The 26,149-nt window shown below is 44.2% G+C and overlaps 1 protein-coding gene across 3 annotated transcripts in view; it reads right to left on the bottom strand.

Annotated features, from left to right (window-relative positions):
• KIZ (kizuna centrosomal protein) overlaps nt 1–26,149 on the bottom strand; it is an 86,044-nt gene that overhangs the window by 37,179 nt on the left and 22,716 nt on the right. For 2 of the 3 annotated variants that reach the window (XM_061126465.1, XM_061126467.1), the window contains exons 5-7: nt 25,496–26,141; nt 24,804–25,119; nt 4,489–4,602 (exon numbers count right to left, since the gene is read on the bottom strand). In XM_061126465.1, the coding sequence (XP_060982448.1) occupies nt 4,489–4,602; nt 24,804–25,119; nt 25,496–26,141 (1,076 nt within the window). The remainder of the gene's footprint in view (nt 1–4,488; nt 4,603–24,803; nt 25,120–25,495; nt 26,142–26,149) is intronic. The other variant, XM_061126466.1, reaches the window with a different exon arrangement.

Genomic DNA, 26,149 nt, shown 5'->3' with positions numbered 1-26,149 from the left:
ATGGATGGGAAATAGATTTGGGAGTGTAATAAAATGTCAGTGGTAGAAGCTGGGTGGTAGGTATGTCAGTGTTACAGTTTTTCTCATTTTTCTGTATGTTTGGAAATTTTCATAATAAAATGGGAAAGAAGTCTAGGTGTAATTCAGAACCTCTAAAAAGAAATCTTAATTGTTTTAAGATTTGGCCTGACCTAACCCCTGCTTTTCCCCAAGACTTGAATAAAGTGGGATGCATCACTGGAATCCTTGAACTTATTTAAAAATTTCCCCAGATGATTCCAAGGTTCCTGGCTGGTCTGGAAGGAAGCCCTTTGAGCAACTTGTTTCTCCTGGTAACATCTAGACCTCACCGACGTCATAAAGCTTCCAAGTCCTCTGTTCTGTTCTATGTCAATGAGTTACCCTTTGTATCTGCATCTGGGTTTATAGCGATTTCCTTCCTAGGAAAATGCACACATGGGCCATTGTCAAATTCTAGTCCAGTCAGCAGGTATATTTCTCATAATGAGTAAAATCAATTGTTTCTATCTAGAAAGCATGTTTAGTTAGGTTGAACTCAACTTGAAAACAAGTTTAATGAGGATGAATTAGTTGGGATGCACTGACTTATCAGACACCAGCCCTTCTGGTGACTGAGACACATGATTTCTGCAGAAGCAAAGCCAAGGCAAGACTGGTTACTAACACCTCTTCCAACTGTAACCATTCTTTGTGTCCTGACATGAAAGCACTAACTGAGGTTTCCTGTAATTATTACACTTGCTTCATAAAAGGAGAAAACTCACAGGCTCAAAAAGCAAATGAACTTCTGGAGGAGAGATAGCATCAGAATCTGTGACTTCTGAGCGGCTGAGCCAACACCTGGCAACCAGGAAGGCTTGGGCCATGGCAGGCCCTGCGTGGAGTCCTGCCCCTGGTTCTATACAAACACACAGAATCAGAACATCTATGGAGCAGTTCAGAGGACTTAAAGGAGTTTTTTCCTCTTTTGTCCACTTTACTTTTCTAAGTTTCTAGTAGCAATGTCACACAGAAAAAAAAAAAAAAAACAAAGCATGATGTCAGTTCAATTATATACTCCTCTAATTAAAAATAGATTTTAAAGTCTATAATTAATTTCATACACTTATAATGGTTTCCAATGAGAAAACTGCAATTTAAGCAAAGGTACCAGCATTTCCTAACTACAACTGATTTATAACAGATGGGTAATCTGACCAAAGTTTTAAATGCAGACAAAATAATAAATATCTTGAATTTTATGCTGAACATAAACAGAATAAAATAGATTTCTACATACTATACTCCACATACTATAAACCTGACAATTTTTCAGCATTAGTTTGAGAGCACAATGGGGCAAATGTATCTGAAAGGAGCCACGGATAGAGACAATTGCACCTGGAAAAGATACAAAATCATGGGTGGTCTCATTACGGTTTCCACAGAAGACAAAGCAATTAAATAATCACTTTTATGTTAAAATATATTTTCCAGGAGGCAATAAAGAACAATTTTTTTAAAATCAACTGCCTCAAATGACATGCATATTTTAAAAACTCAGAATTGTCTAAAATAACAACTTACTAGTAACAGTAAGCCTTTCACATGAAGGTCTTACAACATTTAATCCCAGGTATAACAAAAATCAATAAAAACAATAATAATGATGATAGGAATGATTTTGTCCTTTTTTCTTTGAAGAGCCTTCATTTTGTGATAGAGAATTCAGAAATCTACCTTTCCAATCTATGCTGTGGACCAGGTGTCCCATTTCCTGGATGGAAATGAAGCAAAGAGACAGATGTTACTTGCTGAGGTTTGCTCAGGGGCACAAGCAGGGCCATGGCCACACAAAACATGGCTCTGTTCACAGGCTTTCAGGAGTTCATAAGCTGTTAGAGCCTTCCCGTTCTGCCCAGCTGACATCAATGTCACTAACAATTGAGAAACAGAAGTAGATGATTCTCTTCAAATCTGTGTTTCTGGAATGACCAGCAGACAGCTTCGGTCTAAGGGCTGTCCCTGGCAGACAGGAATACCCCATTTAGGGAAATACCTAGCAATACCTTGCCTGTAATGCAGGAGACCTGGGTTCAATCCCTGGGTTGGAAAGATCCCCTGGAGGAGAGCATGGCAACGTACTCCAGTATTCCTGCCTGGAGAATCCCATGGACAGAGGAGCCTGGTGGGCTACAGTCCATGGGGTGGCAAAGAGCTGGACACGACTGAGCGACTAAGCACAGCACAGCACTAGGAATACCTCCTGGGCGCTGAGGGCACAGGAGGTGGTGAACATGCAGAGGGCAGGGGAGCGTGATGCCGGGACTAAGACCTGTTAGGAAGGACTGGCGGCTAAGACCTGACTGCCTGTCTCTCAAAGGTCAGACACTTGGGGCTTTTTGAGGCTAGAGAGGGAACCAGTGGCAATCAGTGTGCAAGGAACGGCATCCTTAGTCATGACACAGGGTAATTCTGATTATAACAGACCACAACAGTGACTTCAGGAACCATTCCTGACTTCTTTATCTGGCTTTAAAAAATGACTGTGGCAGAGACACAGTTCCAAAGGCTCCAGATATTAATTTTAAAATTTGTGTTGGTCATAAAGAAAGATCATTTCTTCTTGGAAGGCTGATTTATACATAACTGTAGATCAATAGTCATGGAAAATGCAACCTCTCATAATGGGAACGGACGCTCTATTTATGCATGTTGAGAAACTGTAACAAATGCGGGCCAAGTCGATGGAGATGGCATATCTTATCACCACGCCACAGTCTGGCAGCCCAGGTTAAGAGAGTCACATGATGAATCACCTAGTCTAACAACTCAGTCCACAGAGAGAATTATAAATTCGTATATGCCTTCATGCGACATACCAACACTGTGGTTTATGCCAAACAATATATCAACAGACACAGAGGTGGTGAGAAAGAAGTGGGGGTCCAGCTGAAGAGCCTCACTGCACACAACCACCAAATGGCCAGAGAGACTCCTCTCCAGCCAGCTTCTCCCACCCTTGGAAAGGGCATTTTAAGACTGCCTTTATCTTCACTTTGCATGATAAAAAACATGAAAGAGGATTTCCATGCATTGCCTTCACTGCTGTAAGCTGAAAAGCTACTGACCAGGACGGGCAGGTCCCACCTTCTCTGTAGTGTGGAGATAACAGCAAGATGCGGAAGCGGCTGTAAACACGTTCAGCATTGGTGACCCTCACCCTGCGGTCTGTGGGATGGAGTCCTGTGATCAGCCATGTTTTCTTGGGACAAGGTCCTTTTAGAGACCATTACCCTGACGGCTCCTCACGCCCTGATGGGACCCAATACACACTGGATTTATGCCGAATTCCACTCTGAAAACCATGTTATCCTGCCTGTTTATATCCTTACACAAAAGAGTCTGCATGACACACAGAAAGGACAGTAGACGCCAGATGTTAAGACAACCAGACCTGAAAGCCATCTCACTCTCCCTGCCAGACAAGGCCTGTTCAGGTGGGCTGACCACATCTGAGCAGCCATTTGTTCTCTGCTGGAAAATGGTGGGGACAGACTTCAGTGAGGGGACTTCACTTCAGTCAGTCCCCTAAATAAAAATCAGGGTAAGGACACTGGTAACATTCATGCACCCATGAATTAGGCACCTATCAGGGGCAGCAGTGGACAAACCACTACCCATATTATCTATCTGTAATGCTGTGAATTTAATTCAGAAGCCCAGATTGCCACAAGCTTCTGAGGCCCTGACAAGACACCCAGAGTGTCAAGAAAGTGCGTGAAGGGATAAGATTTCTGACTGATTCAGAAACAACCATGACTCACATGTGCCAACCACCCTGCAAACGATTAACCTCACTCACTCACCCCCATTTTTGAGCCACTGAAGGTACATGGTTGGAGCGGCACTCTCACACTTGAGGGAGCAGAGGTAAGCATGCATTTAGGCCCGGATAGCAGGGCCCCACCTCCAGACTCCTGTTTCAGTGGATCTGGGGTGGGACCCAAGAACATGCATTTCTAACGAGCTTCCAGGATTTGTGGATGCTGTTGGTACAGGAACTATACTCATCAGAGGCCTGCATCAGCAGCATGACCTAGGAAACCCAGGGACATCTGCCATGGACACCTGTCCAGCGGGCAGTTCTGCTGCACTACCACCTGGGTGTTCACCAAGTCATGTGAACATGCGAGACTGAGCTTACCCATGTTCCCTCCCCACGAGTATGCCTTAAAATGTTGCTATGGGCAGGGGTTCAGCAGATACATGTGCAGGGACTGAGCAAGATACAGGAGCAGGGATTGAGCAGATGTATCCGATTAACAATTAGAAACAAATACATTCACAAAGACAGATGGTGAGGCACAGTTAAATCGATGCTCCAGGGGCCCAGCAGAGCTGACCGTGTACAGCAGTGTTTTCCCACCCTTATCTGGGAACAAGGAGGGCCTCTCCACCACAGCAGCAACTGGAAGACTGTCACACCTGACTCGCTTGTTGTCACTGCCACCCCCGGGGCAGAGTTGAGGGAGCTGGTGAAGGACAGCGGCTCCGCAGGTGTGAGGGCCTTCTCGTAGGATGTCACTGTGGTTACAGAGCCTATAAAATAAAACAGGTGCTGCAGGAGACATTTATTTGAGCCCAGATGGTCAGCTTCTAGAAACTATGGCGGCTCTTCGTGGTTTACTGAAATATATCTGTAATATAATTTAAACATAAAGACGCAGCAACTAGACTGTCTCTTGACAAAGATGTAAAATGGGATGGTTTGAAAAACTTGTCTGCGTGAAGGTGGCTGTTTTAAATCCATCAGAGGAAGTGGCTTTTAACCCTTCGCAGACTTCATGAGGTTCACATCCACAGCTGTGCAATCTCACTGCACATCCCACCTGACTGATAGGAATGACAGATAATCTGAACAGCAGAAAAGGCTAATTTCACATTGTCAATCATAACAAAGTTAGATCTCCTCCACTCACATGAAATTTACTTAAATTGTCACTGCTAAGAAATTGAAAACTGCTGGCTGAAGTAGAGGTTACGTCCTCTATTTCTGAATGCAGAAAAAATGACTATTATTTCTCCATTCAGATCCCACTGCAATGAAGTTTTCTTTATTCTTATAAAGAACAGGAAGGAGTGGAAAGAGGGATTTAGCCCTTGTCATCTTTTTACAGTCCACAGGGACACTGGTGGAGTGTTAATTGTTCTAGGTTAGGTCTGTCAGGGTCACAACAGTCTCCAAAGAGTTTGGTTAGTAACTTCCTTAAAAAAAAAAATGACAGTTTGCATGATTCTAAAAAGTCATGGGAGAAGATATCAAAGACAAACTACTTCTTTAAAGAAACTGATCACATATGTAGCTGGCAATATACAACACATTCCCCAAGAGTAAAACGAAGCAACTTATAAAGCAATGTTCATAGCAAAGTATTACTAATTTGTAATCAGTCTAACAGTTGGGAGAGATCTAATGGTTGGGCTAAATTACTCAATCTATTCAATGGCCATGTGCCTGATGATACAAGGATGAAAAAGACCTGCTCCATCTGTACACTGGAGGCTTGCCCCCCACCCCTTCCAAAGCAGGCCTTCACCCTGGGCAGGAAACAGAAATGGGTCCACAGATTCAAGCCTTGTTCTGGACTCTGGGCCCCCCTGTTGGCACCTCCAGCTCCAGGCCAAGTCCCAGCTCTTGTCTAAACCCTGAGCCTGTGACCCATGCCATGTTGGGTCCTCACTGTTGGACCTCGGCGGCCCCACATATCCTCGCCTGTGGAATGTGCAGTACCTATGTCTACCAGCTTTTTCGAAGGCAAACTCTGGGTCCTGATTCTCCCTAGAAGATTGTACCTTGTCATCAACCAATTCACAGTGAGACCTGCCCTTAAGACGACGAAGATAAGCCAATTTCAGAGCAGTAACGATGCGCAGAAGGGAAGATGGTCAGGAAGGTGGGGCAGGGCCCTGTGCTGGGCAGGATGCAGACAGAGGGAGACCATAGCTGAAGCCAGGAGGCAGCAAGGCAAAGGCGAGGGAAAGCCAGGGTAAGAGGGAGTGGGGCCTAGCAAGGAGATTAAGCTGGCCTTGGTGGTGACTGGATAGTAACAGGAAATAAGATTCAGTATAAAACTCTGGCAAGGAAACAGTGATAAACGTCATGGGTTTTTGAGTCATGGCTGGTTTCCTGGCAGCTGTAGCTGTGGACAGGGCTGATGAGGGAGAGACGGGCCAGGGGACCGACCCTCTGCTCTGGGTGGCAGGGGACGAGCTCGCAGATGTGAGCTCAGTGGTGGGCGGCAGATGCGGAGGACCCACAAGCCCACCGCTGGTGGGGTGAGGATGCTAAAGGCTGGGGCACAGGTCAACCTTAAAGGGCTGATCACCCCAGGCTCCCATGGCAGAGTGTCTCAGTGAGGTTAGATCTTTCCAGTTTTTAAGAGAAGCTGGAAATTCACCATTGCTTGTTTTATTTTATAGGATATCTCTCAGATTTTAACATGCGGCAACTACTCAGAAGAATGTTAAAAACTGTGCTTGATAAACAAAGCCACGCTATGGGCTCGGGATCTCCAGCTTAGATTGCCTCTAGACTCACTTTCCAACCAGGGGGACCAGGGGTGAGCCCTGAACAAGGGATGTGGCTTCTGTATCCTTGCAAACCTGAGTACAGTAGAGGAGCTTGGCAGACATCAGCTCATGCTGCTGTGCCAAGGTGGAATGCGGCAGTGCCCCCCAGGGACGAGTATCTTACCTCTGCCACTCTTAGGAATGATGAGAAGAGAAAGCCGATCAGTGGGGTCTGGTTACTGTTATAAACTCCTTACGGACAATGCTCCCCGACTCCAGCATCCTCGCCCTTCTCCATCCCAAGTACCACCATGGCAGGGCCAGTGAGCAATCACACGCCGAATGCCTTCCCTCTTTGCCAGTCTGCTGAGTCCAGATGTCAGGCCTGCTCAGACCAGCTGCCTCCTTCCCAGGATCTTTCTCAGCCCTGAGCTCCTCCAGCATGAAGCAGACAGCACTCCACGCTGTGCTGTCCTCCAGCTACGCCCCGTCTGACAAGTCTTCCCCACATGACTGAGAGGCCTGTTGAGAACAGCAAGGGTACTTGGGATTTCACAGGATGCTGACGACACTCTTAAGGACACTGTGTGCTGAACGACAGGACAAGATTTAAACCCACATGAGACAATTCATGACATGTGTGTTGTTACAGCCTGTTTTTACACGGTGGTGTCACACTGGACCAGGGCTTCCAGGGCTCAGCAAGGAATGATCAACAAGACGGTCAGTGAGACAGCCACCAGCACTGTACCCACGGAGCCATGGCCCACCCCAGATTAACTCCTAACCTTGTGTGCCGAAAGATGAGTGGCTCTGAGTTGAGGATTTCTAACATTTATCTCCCCATGGGACAGACCTTAGTTTGCAAAATACCCATCAACACTTGCCTGCAAACAACTTAAATAATTCACACAATGTACAGAGTTAAAAGATTAAAGATGATGTGTGATGAAAATACCATTTTCAAATTCAAGAGCCCAGTTTCTTCCGTGTCTTCTATTTGCATTCCTACCAGAATACTTCAGCTAGAAGAGCATCGACCTGACAGCCCGTCTCTCTCCTGGGGAGAGAGGCACCAAGGCACTGGGCCCCTACCATCTGCTTGCTTTCTGTGAGGTCCAGCAAGAAGACAAATCTGCTTGAGGACAAGCAACACCTAGTAACACAAATGGATGCTTTAACAAAATTTTATTTTATCCAATAATACTTAAGCACACAATAAACTATGTTTTGGCTAAATTTAAAGTAAGTTTCTGAGAAAGCGTCATTTTCAGTCACACAGAATTTAGGACATAATTTACAAGAAAGCAACTTCATACCAGGCTAATGTGAGCAGTCAAGGTAGAGTTTTTTTTGTTTTTCTTTTTGTAAAGAAATGAAAGGAGAAAAGACGCTTTTTATTTCAGTATCACAAACTGAGAATTACTTCTTGGCAAACAGAAAATAAATTTCTCCTCAACTCTAGCACGTGACTTTCACATCTGCCCTGGCTGTCGTCTTCAGGGCACTCGGTGAGCCCTTGGTGAGCATGTGCTTCAGCTGCAGTGATGGGAGCCTGGCTTTGGGGTTTCATTCTCTCCAGGAGATGCAGTCTTTGCATGGTGTGGGCCCAGACTCCAGGCAGGGACGAGTCTGCTTACACAATTTACACAACACAATGTTGCTTGTTTAAAGTTTTATGTATGATGTTTACTGTGTCTTACAGGAAATGGAAGAATCAGAAGGCAGTTATATCCAGAACGAAGTTTTAGGGAGGAAACTATGTCAGAAAGAGCAACAACAAGCAGGCATCACTCGCAGAGGTGGTGGTGGGATGTGAGCATGTCATGGAGGAATAACCCACACACGTGAGGGTGGGAAGAAGGCAACACGGCCTGCTAGTCTCTATCGGATTCCAGAGCTCGCAGAAACCTCGCCTGGAAACTCACAGCTTTGGTAGGTCATACTCTGCTTTTGAAACATAAGGTGGCTTTGATCTTTTCACTAAGAACACATGGTCTGGATAGAATAGATTTTAAAACCATCATTCCTAGGTCTGGTTTTCTGCACTTAAAGCCCAAGGAAATTTGTTGATTATAATGAACAACACTGAAAAATCCTAAGACCCATGAGGTTCCTGGATTTAAACAGAAGCAACAGAATGCATTCACGCACCTCATGTTCTGAACCCACAACTGCTGCAAACTATTGGGTTGGCCAAAGAGTTTGGGTGGTTTTTCTGTAAGCTGTAAGGAAAAACCCAAATGGACTTTTTGGCTAAATCAAATGTAACTAATGAACCAAAGCCCAACCAAGGTCAGTCAAAACCCAAGTCGCTAACTCAATCTGCATAGCTTACAGGTCCTCCTGAAGCAATTTAGCACCTTCGCCAGTAAGAGAAAACCTCCCGTGACGCCCGCCCACCCACCCACAGGTATACACACACACACACACACACACACACACACACACACCACCACCACCACCACCACCAGCAACAGAGAGGCCCGGAGAAGCCCTACCTCCATAAAGATGCAAATTAAGATTTAAACAGGCTAACAATCGGCCGGAGCTAATCCTTTTACAGAGGTGTGAATGGCTATTGAGAACTGAATTCCGGCTGCCAGCTTTTGTTGAGTGGTCCTACAGACACATCTCACCCAGCAGCATCACCAAGCCACCGACTCTGAGGATGACTGATAAAACAGTTTCATCAGGCAAGCATCATTTGTTTGCTCTGATATCAAATTTCCTGATCATTCATCCAAAGGCGTGCATGTAAGCAGACTGAGGCAGCAGTGCCTTGGGAGCAGGAACTAGGAGCAAGGGTCTCAGGCTTGATGCCCGGCAGCCAGAACAGCTGGGGGTACGGCCTTGGGGGAGTCTGGATGCGAGGGGGCGGGGGGGTTTTGTTGGCCACACAAAACGGTGATAGAAAGGACAAACATGTACATAGTTAAACAGTACTTTTCTTTTCACGGGCTGTCTCAAGAAACCTAGGTTTGGGGGGCTACCTCGGCCCCCATTGTGCAGCCCCCTGGGTGGTCCCTTCCGGGGGGCCACTTGAAGGCGCACAAAGCCTGGAGGAAGGGAGGAGGGGCGGCGGCACAAAGGCTGGGGCGGGGGCAGGGGGCAGGGGTCTGTGGTGCTGCGGGGCAGGGGTCACGAACAAGGCTCCTCTCTTCACCCGGGAAACAAGGCTCCTTGTCTTCACCTGGAGGCCGGGTGATGGCGCTGACAGCTGGGACCGGGGCACCCGCGCCTGTGAGGCGGCTCTTTCTTTAAAGCAGCAGAGGCCTTACAAGCAAAACCTTTGCCTTTCCTCTCGCTGGCCTCCAAACAGACCTTCTTATTTGGCCCCACTTCAGGTTTCAGAACTACTGCCTCTCCCAGACTACCTGTTCTCTTAGGTTCCTTAATGAGATTCTGGAAGGCTTGATTTATAACAAGTGTTCTCCTTTCACCCTTCAACAGAGAGAACAGTCTGAACCCAGAACCCAGTTCTTAGTAGCCAAGAATTTCTGGGGTCCCAAACTTCACACCCAGGATGATAAAAATCAGCCCTGCCGGGGCAGGGGACAGAGAATGAAAGCCGAACACGTTTGCTCCCGGGGTGTCCGTTACATCCCTGACGTGTCACCTGGTGGTGGGGGGGTGTCTCCCTTAGGGTTCTGGCTGCGCTCTCTAGTCAGAGGTGCACGCAACAGGTGTGCAGAGCCTGGCTTGAAATCCCTGCTGCAAAAATGAACATGCAGCATGAATGACTTATCAGACTACTTGATGTCTTTGTGAAACTTAATACCATCTTAATTAATACCAACTTAATACCACATATTTTGGAAAAATTTTTTAAAATATAATACTATGAATATACTAAAGAATTTTTATTAGACATTATCATCATCGGTTCTATAATTAAACGCTAGAGCCTCTTGATGAAAGTGAAAAGAGGTGAGTAAAAAAGCTGACTTAAAACTCAACATTCAGAAAACTAAGATCACGGCATTCGGTCCCATCACTTCATGGCAAATAGATGCGGAAACAATGGAAACACTGAGAGACTTTATTTTCTTGGGCTCCAAAATCACTGCAGATGGTGACTGCAGCCATGAAACTAAAAGATGCTTGCTCCTTGGAAGAAAAGCTAGGACCAACCTAGATAGCGTATTAAAGAGCAGAGACATTACTTTGCCAACAAAGGTCCATCTACTCAAAGCTATGGTTTTTCCAGTAGTCATGTATGGATGTGAGAGTTGGACTACAAAGAAAGCTGAGCGCTGAAGAATCGATGCCTTTGAACTGTGGTATTGGAGAAGACTCTTGAGAGTCCCTTGGACTGCAAGGAGATTAAACCAGTCAATCCTAAAGGACATCATCCCTGAATATTCATTGGGAGGACTGATGCTGAAGCGGAAACTATAATACTTTGCTTCCCTGATGTGAAGAACTGACTCATTGGAAAAGACCCTGATGCTGGGAAAGATTGAAAGCGGGAGGAGAAGGGGACGACAGAGGATGAGATGGTTGGATGGCATCACCAACATGATGGACATGAGTTTGAGTAAGCTCCAGGAGTTGGTGATGGACAGGGAAACCTGGTATGCTGCAGTCCATGGGGTCTCAAACAGTCAAACACAACTGAGCAACTGAACTGAGTGGGTGCTTTTGGTAAAGGGGCATCTTACTGCCAGGGTAACAACTTTGCTGCAGCATAATGACTGATGGAGGACCCTAAACCAAACACCAGACTTCTGCTGCACTATTACACAGCTGTCTCCACATGTGTGCATGCACTGGGGCGGGTGTGTGCATGCATGTGTGCGTGCATCTGTAGAAAGGACTAGGAGGCTCAGGTTGGGCTGGCACAGTTCCAGCACGTGAGGAAGCCCAGAAGGCATGACAGGTGGTGGACAAGCTCACTGAGGCTCAGGCAGTGGTCAGACCCTGAAATAAGTTAGTATATTAAGTCACTTTTCCAGGACAGGTGATGTTCTTACGAAGCCAATTATGTCTGATGAGTGGAAGTGCCGTCCAGGGCAATCGGTGTTCCGGGTTCACCTCCGTGATGACACTGAAATGGGAGAAGCAGCACCCAGGGAGGGACCAGCGAGAAGGGACTGAACACTTGGCTATTGATGCTTGTCCCCTCCTACAGGAGTACAGTAGAAACAGAACAGAGCACCATGAGAAAGACTGTGTCTGCTTGCTACCTGCCCTCGCAATACTGTACTACAATGAGAAAACCAATCACTTTACTATTCAAATGCACAATCACCTAAGAAGCTACTAAAAGAATCCCAAAGACAAAAAGAAGAAACAAGAAAGCAGACGATACCAAATCATCATTGTGAATGAACAAATGAATTAACTGTGGAGGAAAGGCAGGCAGGATGCGAGCAAGGAAACAGTCCATGCTAACTGGCCCTCCTGGGCAGATGCTGGCAATCAGGCGAAACGGCATCTCCTGTCAGTGCTGGGCTTCACAGGATGTCAGACAAACACATCCCTAAATCGGGGTAACTGCATCTTTCAAAACAGTGGAAACCAATTCCAAGTATGTGCGTGACTGTTACTGTTTTAGTTGCTAAGTTGTATCCAACTCTTTTGCAACCCCAGGGACTGTAGCCCACCAGGCTCCTCTGTCCATGAGATTCTCCAGGAATACTGGAGTGGGTGCCACTCCCTTCTCCAGGGGATCTTCCTGACCCAGGGATTGAACCTGAGTCTCCTGCACTGCACTCGGGTTCTTTATTGCTGAGTCACCGGGGAAGCCCACGCTCATGATGACAGACGTAATTATGCTCCAACAAGTATGGTCAGCATGTGTCCTCATGATCTGTACTTCAGCTGATCAGTAAGGACTGTCAGTGCCATGAGCCAATACCATAAGAAATTTGTTTAGGGTCTAGAAAGCAGTGTTTTTCAGTGTTTTGGGATTCCCTGGTGACTTAGATGGTAAAGCGTCTGTCCTCAATGCAGGAGACCTGGTTCAATCCCTTGGCTGGGAAGATCCCCTGGAGAAGGAAATGGCAACCCACTCCAGTACTCTTGCCTAGAAAATTCCATGGATGGAGGAGCCTTGTGGGCTACAGTCCATGGGGTCCCAAAGAGTTGGACACAGCTGAGCGACTTCATTTTCCTTTCACTTTCAGTGTTTAAGGTGGCAGGACACCTGGAGTTCTCAGCACTTCGTGCAGAACACCAGCGTGCTGATGTACTTCTTTTCATCACACAAATCTGAAAAAATTTTATGAGTGGACAATGAATATACATGTACAATATAACAATCACACATCCATGATAAAAACCCAATCCATCAAAGCTAATGAGATCAGCGGCTTCCTACAGATTTGTCTTTACTCACTTGATGCTCTCACACATTTTTTCATCCTCTAGTAGGCAAGCTACAGCAAGTACCGAAGTTTTAGGGAAAATGATTTTGAGTAAGTTCTCAACATCACAAACATTCATTTTCCTACAGACCTGGAGAAAAGCACTTAACTCACTGCAGGATAATTCTAGTGGAACACGTCTGAGCATCACTGTGATGGAGGAAATGAGTCTAGAGTTGCTTGAAGGAGCAGATTCAGACACACATTTAGTCCATCAAAATGAGAAGCAAATTAAAACAGATATTCATTGATGAGGGAGAGCAGTGAGAAAAAGTGAGAGTCAGTTGGACGCCACGGAGGACAGGGTTCAGGACTCCTCCCGGGAGTTCAGGTTCTCCTGAACTGGGTTCAGGCTCTCCTGGAGGTTAAGTTAACAGAATGAGTCGCTCAACAAGGACTCAAATGGTGAGATTAAGTGTGAAAGTACAAGAAAACATACCTTGTATGTTTTAAAAGCTCACTTTCTGCTTCATTTTGGGTTTTCAGCTGTCTTACATGCATACACTCCCCACGATGCCCCCCCCACCCCACCCAAAGGAAAGCCTCTCACTCAGGTCCTCAGCTCCAGTGTCCCTTCTCTAATCCCACCTTCACAGGAATTTGGTTTTTTTTCAGAAGCCTGTCACCATGGCTCAAAGACTGTTCTTCAGAGGTGAGAAATATCAGTTAGGGGGACTGTAAAAGGGGAGCCGAGCCGGGAGGAGCTGAAGAGGAGGGAAAAAAACAGCGGCAAGATGGAGAGGAGCCAAGTGTCGACGTGTGCCACCCGATGACTGGAGACAGGTCCCAGTTTTGCCCTGAGGAGCCTTCCCCACCGTCACCCACCCACCTCGAGAGGGACTCACAGTGAAGCACAGGGTCTGGTGGGAGCCAGTGGGCACTGCCTTGGCCCAGGGACACTCAGGGCGTGGCCACACAGTATGGTCAGAGCCATGGAGGCAGAAGCCCCACTGCTGGGCCCAGGTGTAAGCACCTCCAAGTCATTGAGGGGCACCGCCCGAGCTGGGCAGCCCACCTGAAAGGGGGTCCCCGGTCCACTTCAGGGTGAGGAAAAGGGACTGCAGTGGGCACAGGGCCATCTGCCCTGAGGACAAACTCTAGGTGTGAGCTCTGAGTGGAGCTAAACTGAGAGGATCAGGGCAGCAAAAGGGATCTTTCCACTTGGAGTGCGGAGGGGGAAGTGGGAAGTGACCAGAGAAAGGAAGAGGCCACCTGTCAACATGATGGGAGAGCAACAAGAGGGGGAGCTCTGGGGCCACTAGACGAGGCAGGCGCCCCCTGCCCCACTCCAAGAAGACAGAGATGTTCATCACTATGCTACGTATTAGCCTGTCAAGTTTACAGAACAGCCTAAGCTGATCCCTAATGAGACATTAAAGATTCCAGGTAGGCCAAGCTGCAGCGTGAGATGTGAGAGTCGGACTATAAAGAAAGCTGAGTGCTGAAGAATTGATTGATGCTTTTGAACTGTGGTGTTGGAGAAGACTCTTGAGAGTCCCTTTGACTGCAAGGAGATCCAACCAGTCCATCCTAAAGGAAATCAGTCCTGAATATTCATTGGAAGGACTGATGCTAAAGCTGAAACTCCATTACTTTGGCCACCTGATGCAAAGAGCTGAGTCACTGCAAAAGACCCTGATGCTGGGAAAGATTGAAGATGGGAGGAGAAGGGGACGAGAAAGGATGAGATGGCTGGAAGGCATCACCGACTCAATGGGCATGAGTTTGAGTAAACTCCAGGAGTTGGTGATGGACAGGGAGGCCTGGCATGCTACAGTCCATGGGGTTGCAAAGAGTCGGACACAACAGAGCGACTGAACTGAACTGAAGATGCAGCGTGGTGAGACACCACTGTCCCACCCCAGACGACAACCTTGGAGCTGCCCAGGCTGGGGCTCAGGCTTATCCCCCCAGAACAGGGCTGAAACGTGACTCCCCAGTTCTCCTCCGCCTTCCCTTCCTGGCTGCAGGTGAACCTCGGTCCAGCTGCTCACACATCCTGGCTTCAGTGAACCCCACAGGGTTTCAGATGAGGGTTTTCCTTTATGATACATTATCAGCTCTAATTCTCTTGGTTCTGGAAGGGATCCCATTTTTTGGGGAAAACTTATCACATTCATTTGTATGATTATCTCCTGGCTGAACCCTGAGTTCTGGGGGCTCACTGTGATCTTATGTGCTGACGCGACAAGTTATGCTTACCCTGCACTGATACCCACCACTTCTCAATGAAAAGGACGAGGAAAAATAACACACCCATTTTGTCAGGATTCGGATTCTTTGATGCTAGAAATTAAATCTACCAAATGGCCAACAGTCAGAAGTGGGAGAGACAGAAGCCAAGTTCATTTCTAACTTGAAAAATAAAAAATAAAAGGCTGGCCCACTGCTGCATGTTATATATGAAAGCCTAAGTTAAGAGGGTAAATCTTAAGTGTTCTCATCACAAGGAGAGTTTTTCTCTATTTCTTTAATTTTGTATCTATATGAGATGATGGATGTTCTTTAAACTTACTGTGGTAATCATTTTGTGATGTGTATAAGTCAAATCACTATATGTTGCACACCTTCAATTTATACAGTGGTATATGTCAATTATATTTCAATAAAGCTGGAAGGAAGAGAAAAAGGCTGGCCATTTCTGTCTCACCTCATGGACGTCTCTGATTCTTGACTTCTGAATCCCTCACATCAGATTACCACAAGCTAATTAGTTATCAGGTGCCAACATATGCCAGCCACTGTGCCAGGTACTTGTGCCAAAAATGTGACTCTGATAAGGGTGATAAATGAGAACTGAGAAGTCAAGCTCGATAAGTCAATGTGATACCTGCCAGAAAGAGATCCAAGATGACAGCTGCAAAATGTCACTGCTCTGCAATTCTTCCTGCAATTCCACAGCACATCTCAAGCAAGGAGAGATCAAGAGAACATTTCAAACCAAACAATTCCTGATTTGTTTCCTGTGACGGGCAGGGCTAACCCGAGAAATAAGGCAACAGGTTTGTATTCTGGGTAACTGTTCCTAAATGTGTACAAAACACAATCACAGCCTGAAATAGCATATTCTACGTGTCAGCAGACAATCATGAGCTTGGAAGGCTTTCTAAAAATCACACTCAGGAAAACAGCAAAGTATTGTGTACAATCTAAAGGGACGAATTGTTAACAGTCTTGAGCGGGCTTGTCACAAGGGGAGAAACATGATATACAAGGGGAGAAAGCCGTCCCAGGAATAGATTGAAAAGGTAAAGAGCAAACCAAACGAGAAAGGACTGGGTCAAAACTATGCACTTCCTCATGACAAAGGAAAGGGACCAAACGAGATCCGGTTTCCCAGGTTTTCAGGAAGGGAGAAGTGGCCAAGCAGAAGTGATTATGAGGGAGACAGGAGCAGGGGACATGGTGGGGAAGGGAGGGGCAGGCTTGGGTGCTGATGTTGTTTCTTGACTGGGTGGGGGACCAGGTAGTCACCTGCGATAATTAACTGAGCAGTATGCTCAAGATTTGTTTGCTTTTCTGCATGCATGCTATACTTCAAGAGTAACACTTATCTTTAAAAAGTACATACAAGAAGGACTTCAGCCTCATGTAGTGCCATCAAGGTAATGCAGGCTAATCCTTGCACTAAGAAAAAATATATGTGTGTGTGTGTGTGTGTGTGCGTGTGTGTGTGTGTATAAAGTATGTCTTTGATGGCACTAGAGACACAAAGTAGGAAGGAACTACAGGATCAAACCTCAGAGAAAAAGGAAATTCTAGGAAAGAACTACAGGATCAAAATTTAGAGAAAAAGGAAATCTGGCGAGATGAGCCTAATGTTTGGGGCACCTTTTCTTTGAAGGGCATGTGCCAGTTTCTAAAAAGGTAGCTGATGTGGTGGGGTCATCTTTGGATAATCCTAGAGAGCAAGAGAATAAAAATGGAAGTCCAGGTCCACCAAGGAAGGGGAATCCTAATGAATGATTCACACTGGGAACTGGATACTCGGGGCTACTTCCTACAGATAAGGGTGAAACAGACATAGTCTGGTCCTCAGAGGGACCAAAGCCTGGCTTCAACCCATCTCACTCCTCAGACCTGGGTGAATGTGACCCAGGACTGCTTCTGCCCAAGGTGCTGCCAGGAGAAAATGTAAATCCTCTTTAGGTTTCTTCCTGAAACTCATGTATTTTATATATCTAAAAGTCATTCCAAAAAAGAGCAGAGAAAAAAGGGGACATAATTATTGACATAGTAGAAATTCTAAAATACAAATTTATGCCCACAAATTTGAAAACTTAGAAAAATAGATCTCTTTCTAGTATACTACATTATTTTCAAAATTGACTCAAAAATATATGAAAAACTGAACATACAGATGAGCATTTAAGAATTAGAATAAGTAATCAAACAAAAATGGAGAGAACTTTCATCAACAGACCTATTCTGCTGGTGAAAGCAGCTCTCCCGCTGTAGCCTTTCAAGTGCCCCTCAGTCTCCCCTACCCTGGCTCCACTCCAGGTCCCCACCTCTTCTGACTGAGGCCAGCAGCCTACGATGAGATGGCTGGCAGAGGTGGGACACTGGGTTGAGGCTGGCCAATGGACAGTTTTTTCAACGTCTGCTCACACACCAGGTGACAGTGGCTGTAATTACTGCCTATTTTGCTGACAATTGGGTCTCAGGATTCCTGTCCTCTTGAAAACCTGGTTATGAACTTTAAAAAAATTTAAACCAAAATAAAGATAAAAGCCTCAGCTATGTCAGAATAAAACAGGTGAGCTAACAGGAGAGGCACAGGCAAGACTGGAGAATGAAATGCCAGGTAGAACTTGAAGGGGATGCATTGCCCACCCCAACCCCACCCTGGCACTGTGTTATTTTTTCCATAAGTGTTAACGAGGGACCTTTCTTTGAGGAAAAATGCCAGAATACGTGGAGTGGCGAGAAAAAGCTCATGTGAGCACCTGAATTGAGGAGCAGAGGTCATGTCCAAGAAAACCAAGGCATAATGAAGACAAACGAGCAACAGAGAGCAGACATCTGAAGGTCTTATCATGCTGGAAGGAACACTGCATTCACTAACATGCTTCCAGTGCATCTTAAACTCTGGGTCAATTCGAAAGTTGTAACAGTTGTAAACCATTACTCCAGGCAACATGACTCCAGCAACAAGTCTTTTCTCAGATGCAAGAACTTCCCTCCTATACCTAACTTCTGAGAGGAGCAAAATTAAAATCACTGCACGAGACTCCACCTATATGACTGCATTTTTCTGACCCTGAGAAACCGAGCCTTTCGTTTGACTTAGCGTAAAAGGCAGCATTACATTTTGCTTTCAGGCATGCTCCATTGGGAGAAAGAACAAAGCAACTTTACAAGTACTTTGTTCAAGCTGGAAGAAAGGCATATAGCACTTCACCAGCTTATATGAGGCTGGGAAGCACCAAAATCAATATGGACAGGGCCAAAGGTCAAAATGCCACTGCTTGGTTTTTCCTTTTTCTAATTAAAGAATCTATTTGCTTCTTGAGCGTCCTCCCTCAACCTTAAGAAATATTATCCTTGATGACACTCTAGTTATGTAGGCAGTGGAGAGAGTTATCAGCAGACAGTTATGAATGCAGACTCTGGACCCAGACAGTTCTCAAAGCACACTGAGCCACTCTGTGACCCTGAACACAACCTCACTGTGTCTCTGTTTCCACCTCTGTAAGATGGTGATGACAACAGGAATAAACATACTGTTATACATAAAGCTCTCACAACAGTGCCTGGCACAGAGTTGGTGCTACTGAAGGGAACATCATCATACTGGTTGTGGTTAATGTGTTAGAGCACAGAAACTGGGACATAAGTCTGGCATCTGCCAGTCAGTCTGGATGTAAGCTGCACCTCCAACCAGCTGTGTGACCTGGGAAGGTTATTAATCTCTCTAAATCCCACGTGAAACACTCTGCTTGGCATCTGTAGCACAAGCCTGGCCCTCGGTTCTCTGCACTCTTCACTGCAGACTCTCCTCAGACACCTTTTCTGGTTCCTTCTGAGCTTCCTGACACTGAATGTGGAGCCAGGCCTTGGGCTGCTTTCCTATGCACGTTTATTTCCTCATGTTCCTCTTGGGGCCCATGGGGCTTTAAAAAGGCATTTATACTATGGTGCTTTAGTACAGCTACAGGATATAAAGTCTACAGGCAAAAATTAGTTGCATTTCTAGATAATGAACAATCTAAAAGGGACATTAAGAAAATAATCCCATTTACAATAGCATCAAAAAGGACAAAATACTTACAAATAAACTTAACCAAGGAAGCTAAAGACTTGTACACTGAAAACTACAAAACACTATTAAGAGAAATTAAACACAAATAAATAGACAGACAACTCATATTCATGGATTAGAAGACTAATATTGTTATAATGTATATGCTACCCAGAGTGATCTACAGATCCAATGTAATTCCTCAACCTCCCAGCACCTTTTTTTTTTTTAACAGAAAAATAGCAAACAATCCTAAAATTCATTGGAACCACAGAGGACTCTGAGTAACCAAAATAATATTGAGAAAAAAAGAACAAAGCAGGAGAACACATGTTCTCATTTTAAAACATATTGTAAAGCTACAGAAGTCAAAACAGCATGGTACTGGCATAAATACAGACATATAGATAAATGGAACAGAATAAATCAATGCATATACAGCCACTCTTATCTTGACAAAAGTGTCAAGATAGGGAAAATACACAATGGGGAAAAGACAATCTCTTCTTCAAGGGGTGCTGGAAAACTGGATAGCTACAGACCAAAAACAAAAAAACTGGATCCTTATACTGCACCAAATAAATATGAACTCAAAATGAATTAGAGACTTAAATGTAAGACCTAAAACTACAGAACTCCTAGAAGAAAACACAGGGGGAAAGCAGCTTGACACTGGTCTGAGTAAGATTTCTTGGTTATGACACCAAAACCACAGGCAATGAAAGCAAAACTAGACAAGTGGGACTATTTCAAACTAAAAATATTCTACACAGCAAAGGAAGCCAGCAACAAAATAAAAAGGCAACCTAGTGAACGGGAGAAAATAATTGCAAATCATATGGCTGATTGGGGTCAATATCCAAAATATATAAAGAACCCATACAACTTAATAGCAAAAAATCCACGCTTCTGATTTAAAAAATGGGTGGAAGATCTGAATAGGCATCCTTCCAAAAAAAACAGACAGTCAACAAGTACATGAAAAAGTGCTCAACATCACTGATCATCAGGGAAATGCAAATCAAAACCACAATCAGGTATCTTCTTACACCTGTAAGAACTGCTATCATCAAAAAGACAAGAAATAATAAGTGTCGGCAAGGACATAAAGGAAAGGGAATCCTCTGTGCACTGTTGGTTTGAATACAAACTGGTGCAGCTGCTATGGAAAACAGTATGGAAGTCCCTCAAAAAATTAAAAATAGAACTATCATATGACCCAGGAATTTCAATCCTGGGTGTTTATCTGAAGGAAACGAAAACACTATCTTAAAAAGATATATACACTCCCACATTCACTGAAGCATTATTTACAACAGTCAAAATACAGAAGAAACTTAAGTATCCACTGATTAATGAATGGATAAAGAAACTGTGGTATATATTTACAATGGAATATTATTCAGCAACAAAAAGAAGGAAAACCTGCAATTTGTGACAACATGGATGAACTTTGAGGGCATTATGCTAAATGAAATGTCAGTCAGGCAAAGACAAATGCTATATGATCTTACATACAGAATCTTTAAAAAAAAAAAAAAAAAACCCTGAATTTTATAGATACAGAAAACAGACTGGCAGTCTAGTGGTTGCCAGAGGTGGGCAAAGGCTGAGAGGAGGCCAAATGGATGGAGGCAGTAAAATGCACAAACTTCTAGCTATAAAACAAATTCTGGGGGTGTAATGTAGAGCATGATGACAACAGTTAACAATACTGTATATATGAAAGTTGCTGAGAGAGTAAATCCTTACAATTTTCACAATAAGAAAAAAATTTTAACTACGTGTGGTGATGGATCTTACTAGCCTTACTGTGATGATCATTTTCAATGCATAGAAATGTCATCACTACTCTGGACACCTGAAACTAATGGAAGGCTATGTGTCAATTGCATCTCAATTTAAAAACACAGAAACATCTTCAAATGAAGGAAAATGAGCCTCCCAAAAGTTAACTTTTCATCAACATGCTGGAACAAGTGGATATTCCATTCCAAAAAAGGAAAAAATAACTTAAACACAGACATTATACCCTTCACAAAAAGTTACTCAAAATGGTTCATAGTTCTAAATGTAAAACACCAAACTATAAAACTCCTAAGAGATAACATAAGAGAAAACCTAGATGACTTTGGGTATGGAAATGACAAGTAATTGACAAGCTGGACTTTATATTAAAATGAAAAATTTATATTCTGCAAAAGATAATATCAAGAGAATGAGAAGACAACCTATACACCAGGAAAAAATATTTGCAGCAAAAGACATATTTGATAAAGGACTGTTATCCAAACTATACAGAGAACTCTCAAAATTCAACAGTAAGGAAATACAGCAACTCAATTAAAAGTGGGCCAAAGACTTTAAGAGAGATCTTACCAAAGATGATGTATGTACAGCAAATAAGTCTATGGAAAGATGTCCCACATCATATGTCACCAGGGAAATGCAAATTAAGACAACAATGACGGGGATTCCCTGAAGGTCCAGTGGTTACGCCTCTGAGCTTCCACTGCAGGAGGCGCTGGTACCATTCCTAGTCCAGGAACTAAGATTCCCACATGATGCGGGGCATGGCCAGTAAACAAACAATAAATAAAAGTGAAACAACAATAAGACGCCACTGCACACCTACAAGAATGCCCCGAATTCAGAACACTGATGACACCAAATGCTGGTGACGATGGGCAGTGACAGGAACTGCCACTCACTGCTGGTAGGAATGCAAAATGCTCCAGCCATTCTGGTAGACAGTTTGGAAGTCTCCTAAAAATACTTACAAAAGGAATGGGAATACTAGAATAAACAGAGAAAGGAGCAGAAGAAATATCTGAAGAAATAACGGCTGAGAATTTTCCAAAGAAACCAAACCACAGATCCAGGAAACTCAGAGAACACCAAGCAGGACAAACACCCAAAACAGCACACCAAGGAACATTATAAAAATCCTTAATGTGTACACATGCAACAAGAGAGCATCAAAATACACAGGCAGAAACTGGCAGAACTGCAAGGAGGAATAGATAAGCCCACTATTACAGTTGAATACTTTAACACACCTCCATCAGTAACTCATACATCCAGCAGGTAAACAGTCAGCAAGGATATAGCTGAAGTGGAGAGCACCATTAATTAACCTGATCTAACTTACATGCACAGGATACTTCATCCAGTAACAGTAAGATACACATTCTTCTCAAGCTGGCATGGAACATTTGCCAGGACAAACCACACTGTGGGTCATAAAACACACCTCAACAAAGTTTAAAGAACAAACATCATAGAAAGTATGCTCTCAGATCAAAAGAAAATAACAAAGATTATAGGAAATCTAAAAGTGTGTAGAGATTAAACAGCACATTTCTAGATAACACATGAATCAAAGAAGTCTTACATGAAATTTTAAAATATCTTGAATGAAAATACAACTTATCAAGATTCATGAGATGGAGTGAATACAGTGTTTGCAGAGAAATTTTTAACACTGAATAGATGTTTTAGAAAAGAGGGAAGATCTAAAATAAACAATCTAAGCTTCTACCCTAGGGAACGAGAAAGAAAAGAGCAAATTAAATCCAAAGCAAGCAGGGAGAATCATAAAATTTAGAGGAGAAATCAATGAAATTGAAAACAAGTAAGAAAATCAACAAAACAAAAACCTGGTCCTTAAAAAAATTGGACACACCTCTACCCATTTTATCCGCAAGATTCTTCCTCTCCATCATATGCCAGCCTGATCACAGGAGGGCGTTCCACCACCCTCACTGTACAGCCCACATCACAGGTGCGGGGATCACACAGGGGTATACCAGGGGGCAGGAGTATCAGGGGCCATCTCAGAATTCTGGCTAGCTTGTGGTTAAGTCATCCTGACGACACTGTTTCTCCTGAATCAAGTGATTCGCCATGTTATCCTTCTCTCAAAATAGCTTTCAACTGCTCTGCAGAACATAGAGATGAACTACATGTACACTGGACATTGAAGGCCTTTCTCAACCATGGTGACATTCCAAATCTCCCCTCTGACAGCTGCTCCTGGACAAGCCTTCAGGCAGGCCCTCTGCCTGCCCCCCAGCCCCACCGCTTGTGTTCTCTGTACCTGCACTCTTTCTTCAGACCCATTCCACCCCTTACCATCCTCTTCCGTACTCAAAGCCTGGACATCCTTCAAGGTGCTGTATCAACACCTGTATAAAACCTCTCCTGACCCTTTGGATTCACACCAAGCTTATCTCTATTTGAATTTGTCTTAAAGTACTGTGGTGGGTTAAAAAAACTGACCCCGCTACCTCTCCCAGGTGACTGAGGCTGAACTAATCCCCCAAATGAGGGACAAGTGGGTGCTCTTAATAAATATTTCTTAAACATCAGTTTGAAGTCCATTAGACTATAAACTTTTCATTGTAAATAGGTAATGAGTGGTAAGAGGCAATATATTAAAAGCTACAATGGTACTTTAAAGAGAACATACATCCTCATGTGCAAGAAATCCACTTGGCTTTTCACTGTTGCTGGGAATGCTGGAGAGTGAGTGATGGCATCACAGTGTCACATGTTCCAAGGCGGGATGGGGGCAGGGAGGCTGTGTGGAGGGTTGGTCCCCACAACCTAGGTGTCATTCCTATTCCCCCGGCCTTGGTGTCCTCATTTTATTTTTTAGGCCGCTCTGTGTGGCATGGGGATCTTGGTTCCCTGATCAGCAATTGAACTCAAGCCCCCTGGGAACTCAAGCCCCCTGTGTCAGGAGCATGGAGTCTTAACCGCTGCATTGCCAGGGAAGTCCTAGTGGCCCATCTTAGATGGTGAGCTCTACTTCAGGTTGTTTACTTAGGTTCCTTGTACCCCTAAGATATTTGATGCTATTAGTGCTACCCTTATTGCAGAACTGATTCTCAACATGTTTTCATGTTTCTTACAACTCCACTATCTCCAATCAACAGCGAACCTGGGTTTCTTGCATTGCAGGCAGATTTCTTTACTGTCTGAGCTACCAGGGGAGCTCATACAAAAAAAAAAATCGCATATGAATTTTTATGACTTGGATTTTATAAGTGCTCAAAATATATAACACTGACACTCCTCTTGAACCTTAGAGTCTCCAATGTCCTCACATTTACACTCAGAAAAGGAAAGCTGCCTTACATATATACTTATTAAAACTTATTAATGCATATTTAATTGTATCACAAAAATGACACAAGGGAAAGGGATAGAAGGATTAAGCAAATTAATTAATTAGATACACAGTTCTCAGTCTCAAAAACTGAATTCTCAAAAGTTTAAGTGTTTGTCACCTGTGTTACTACAAGTCCAAAATGACTGGTTTTCTAAAAGGATGGTGGGTAAGAAGTAGAGGGATTTACTTATGAATTAACCAGGGATTCTTCAGATGTCATTATAAACTGCCAGTCACCATGATTTCAATGATATTCAGACTTTTAAAGCTATTTCATTAAAAAAAAAAAAAGAAAGAAACTAGCCCTTATCTAAAAGACTATGAGAATTAAGGAACTTACACACTTATAGCTGAGTGTTCAATAATATACTCCCAGTGGAATGGTCTCTAAAAATATCTATAATTAAAACTGAACAGTGAAAAAAAATGAATGACTTACTCCCTTGCTGGCAAGTTAGTGAAGGATTCATTTGGTGAATCAGGAGTGCTTGGGGCTTGCAAAATACAGTTAGGTTTTCTGGTGGATGGGGCATCTCTTTCTTGCTCAGAGTGGATTACATTTAAGGTCTCTGTTCCATCTTCTTGCTCCATCCTGCCTCCCAGATTTGGCTGTGGTTCTGGACTCTTTAAAATCAGATCGTCTTCGCTTATAGAAACTGTGAGGTCACTGCTGCTGCTCAAACTCTCCTCCTCCTGCTCTTCCTGGCTTTTTCTGAAGGGCTCCTGTGACTGTGGGTCCCCGCAAGGAAGGTGATCTGTAAAGGGGACATGAGCAGATGGCCGATCACTGACTTCAGGGAGCTGGGAGAGGTAAGATACTCTACCTCCCAGAGCAGAACTACTCATCAGCTAGAAACACGCAGAAATGATCCACAAGTAACTGTGGTGTTTTTAAAAGCCCATTAAAAATATTTTTAAAATATCACAGTGGGTTTAAAAATCAGAGAATCTGCTTACAAAGGTACTTCTATGGACATATTTAAGAATGCATTAGAATGGAATTCATTGGCACAGTCACTACTTTTGGGACAGATACGACAAGACAGTATTCTGTATTTTTAACACCCATCACCACCCAGAAAAACTAAATACTGACAAAAATCAGCAAACCATCTTAGCCTCTCACCCCACCTGAGGAAGCTTCCCCAGCAGGGGGCTTCTCTTGAGGACACTCATTTTCAGATGCACAGGATTCTGAGTCTGACAGCGGAGAGACTGGCGGTCTGGCTCTTTCTTCCTCGACTTCAATATGCTCCAGTGTCAGTATTTCTCCCTCTGATCTCTTTGATCTCCTGGAACTGTCATACTTCAAATCAGTGGTTCTGTTCTCTGGACTTAATCTCTCCCCTAACGGGGAATGGAGTTCGGCTGACTTTTTGCTTTCAGATAAATTACTCTTGCCCTGACGTGCGTTGCTTTCTATCTCGAAGCAATGAGTTTGTTCCTCCTCAGACAATGCGCTGGCTGTGACTGGCGTTTTCTCACCAATCTGAAGAGATGTCTTTCCATCTATTTTGTCAGATTTATTTAAGCACGGTGTGTCACCAGGAGTTTGTACTACACGGCTGTCTGTCACATCACTGCTCTGGGCTGTCTGCCAGTGTGAATGTGGGTCAGGAATTGAAAAGTTCTTTGTGGGCTGGGGAGATTTCTGCTCTGTAGTGAAATCTCCAATGCCTGAGAAAGCTGACATTTGGCGGCCCATAAAGATGGTTGCTGGTTGATACAATCCTCTTGACATGGCTGTCCCTGAGTTAATTTCTGCCAGCATTACAACCTGCAGCC

Source organism: Dama dama, chromosome 23 (assembly GCF_033118175.1).
Source record: "Dama dama isolate Ldn47 chromosome 23, ASM3311817v1, whole genome shotgun sequence".
In the NCBI taxonomy this organism is placed as follows: Eukaryota; Metazoa; Chordata; class Mammalia; order Artiodactyla; family Cervidae; genus Dama; species Dama dama.
The sequence above is the reverse complement of the archived record's forward strand: the minus strand, read 5'-3'. Positions and strand labels throughout refer to the sequence as shown.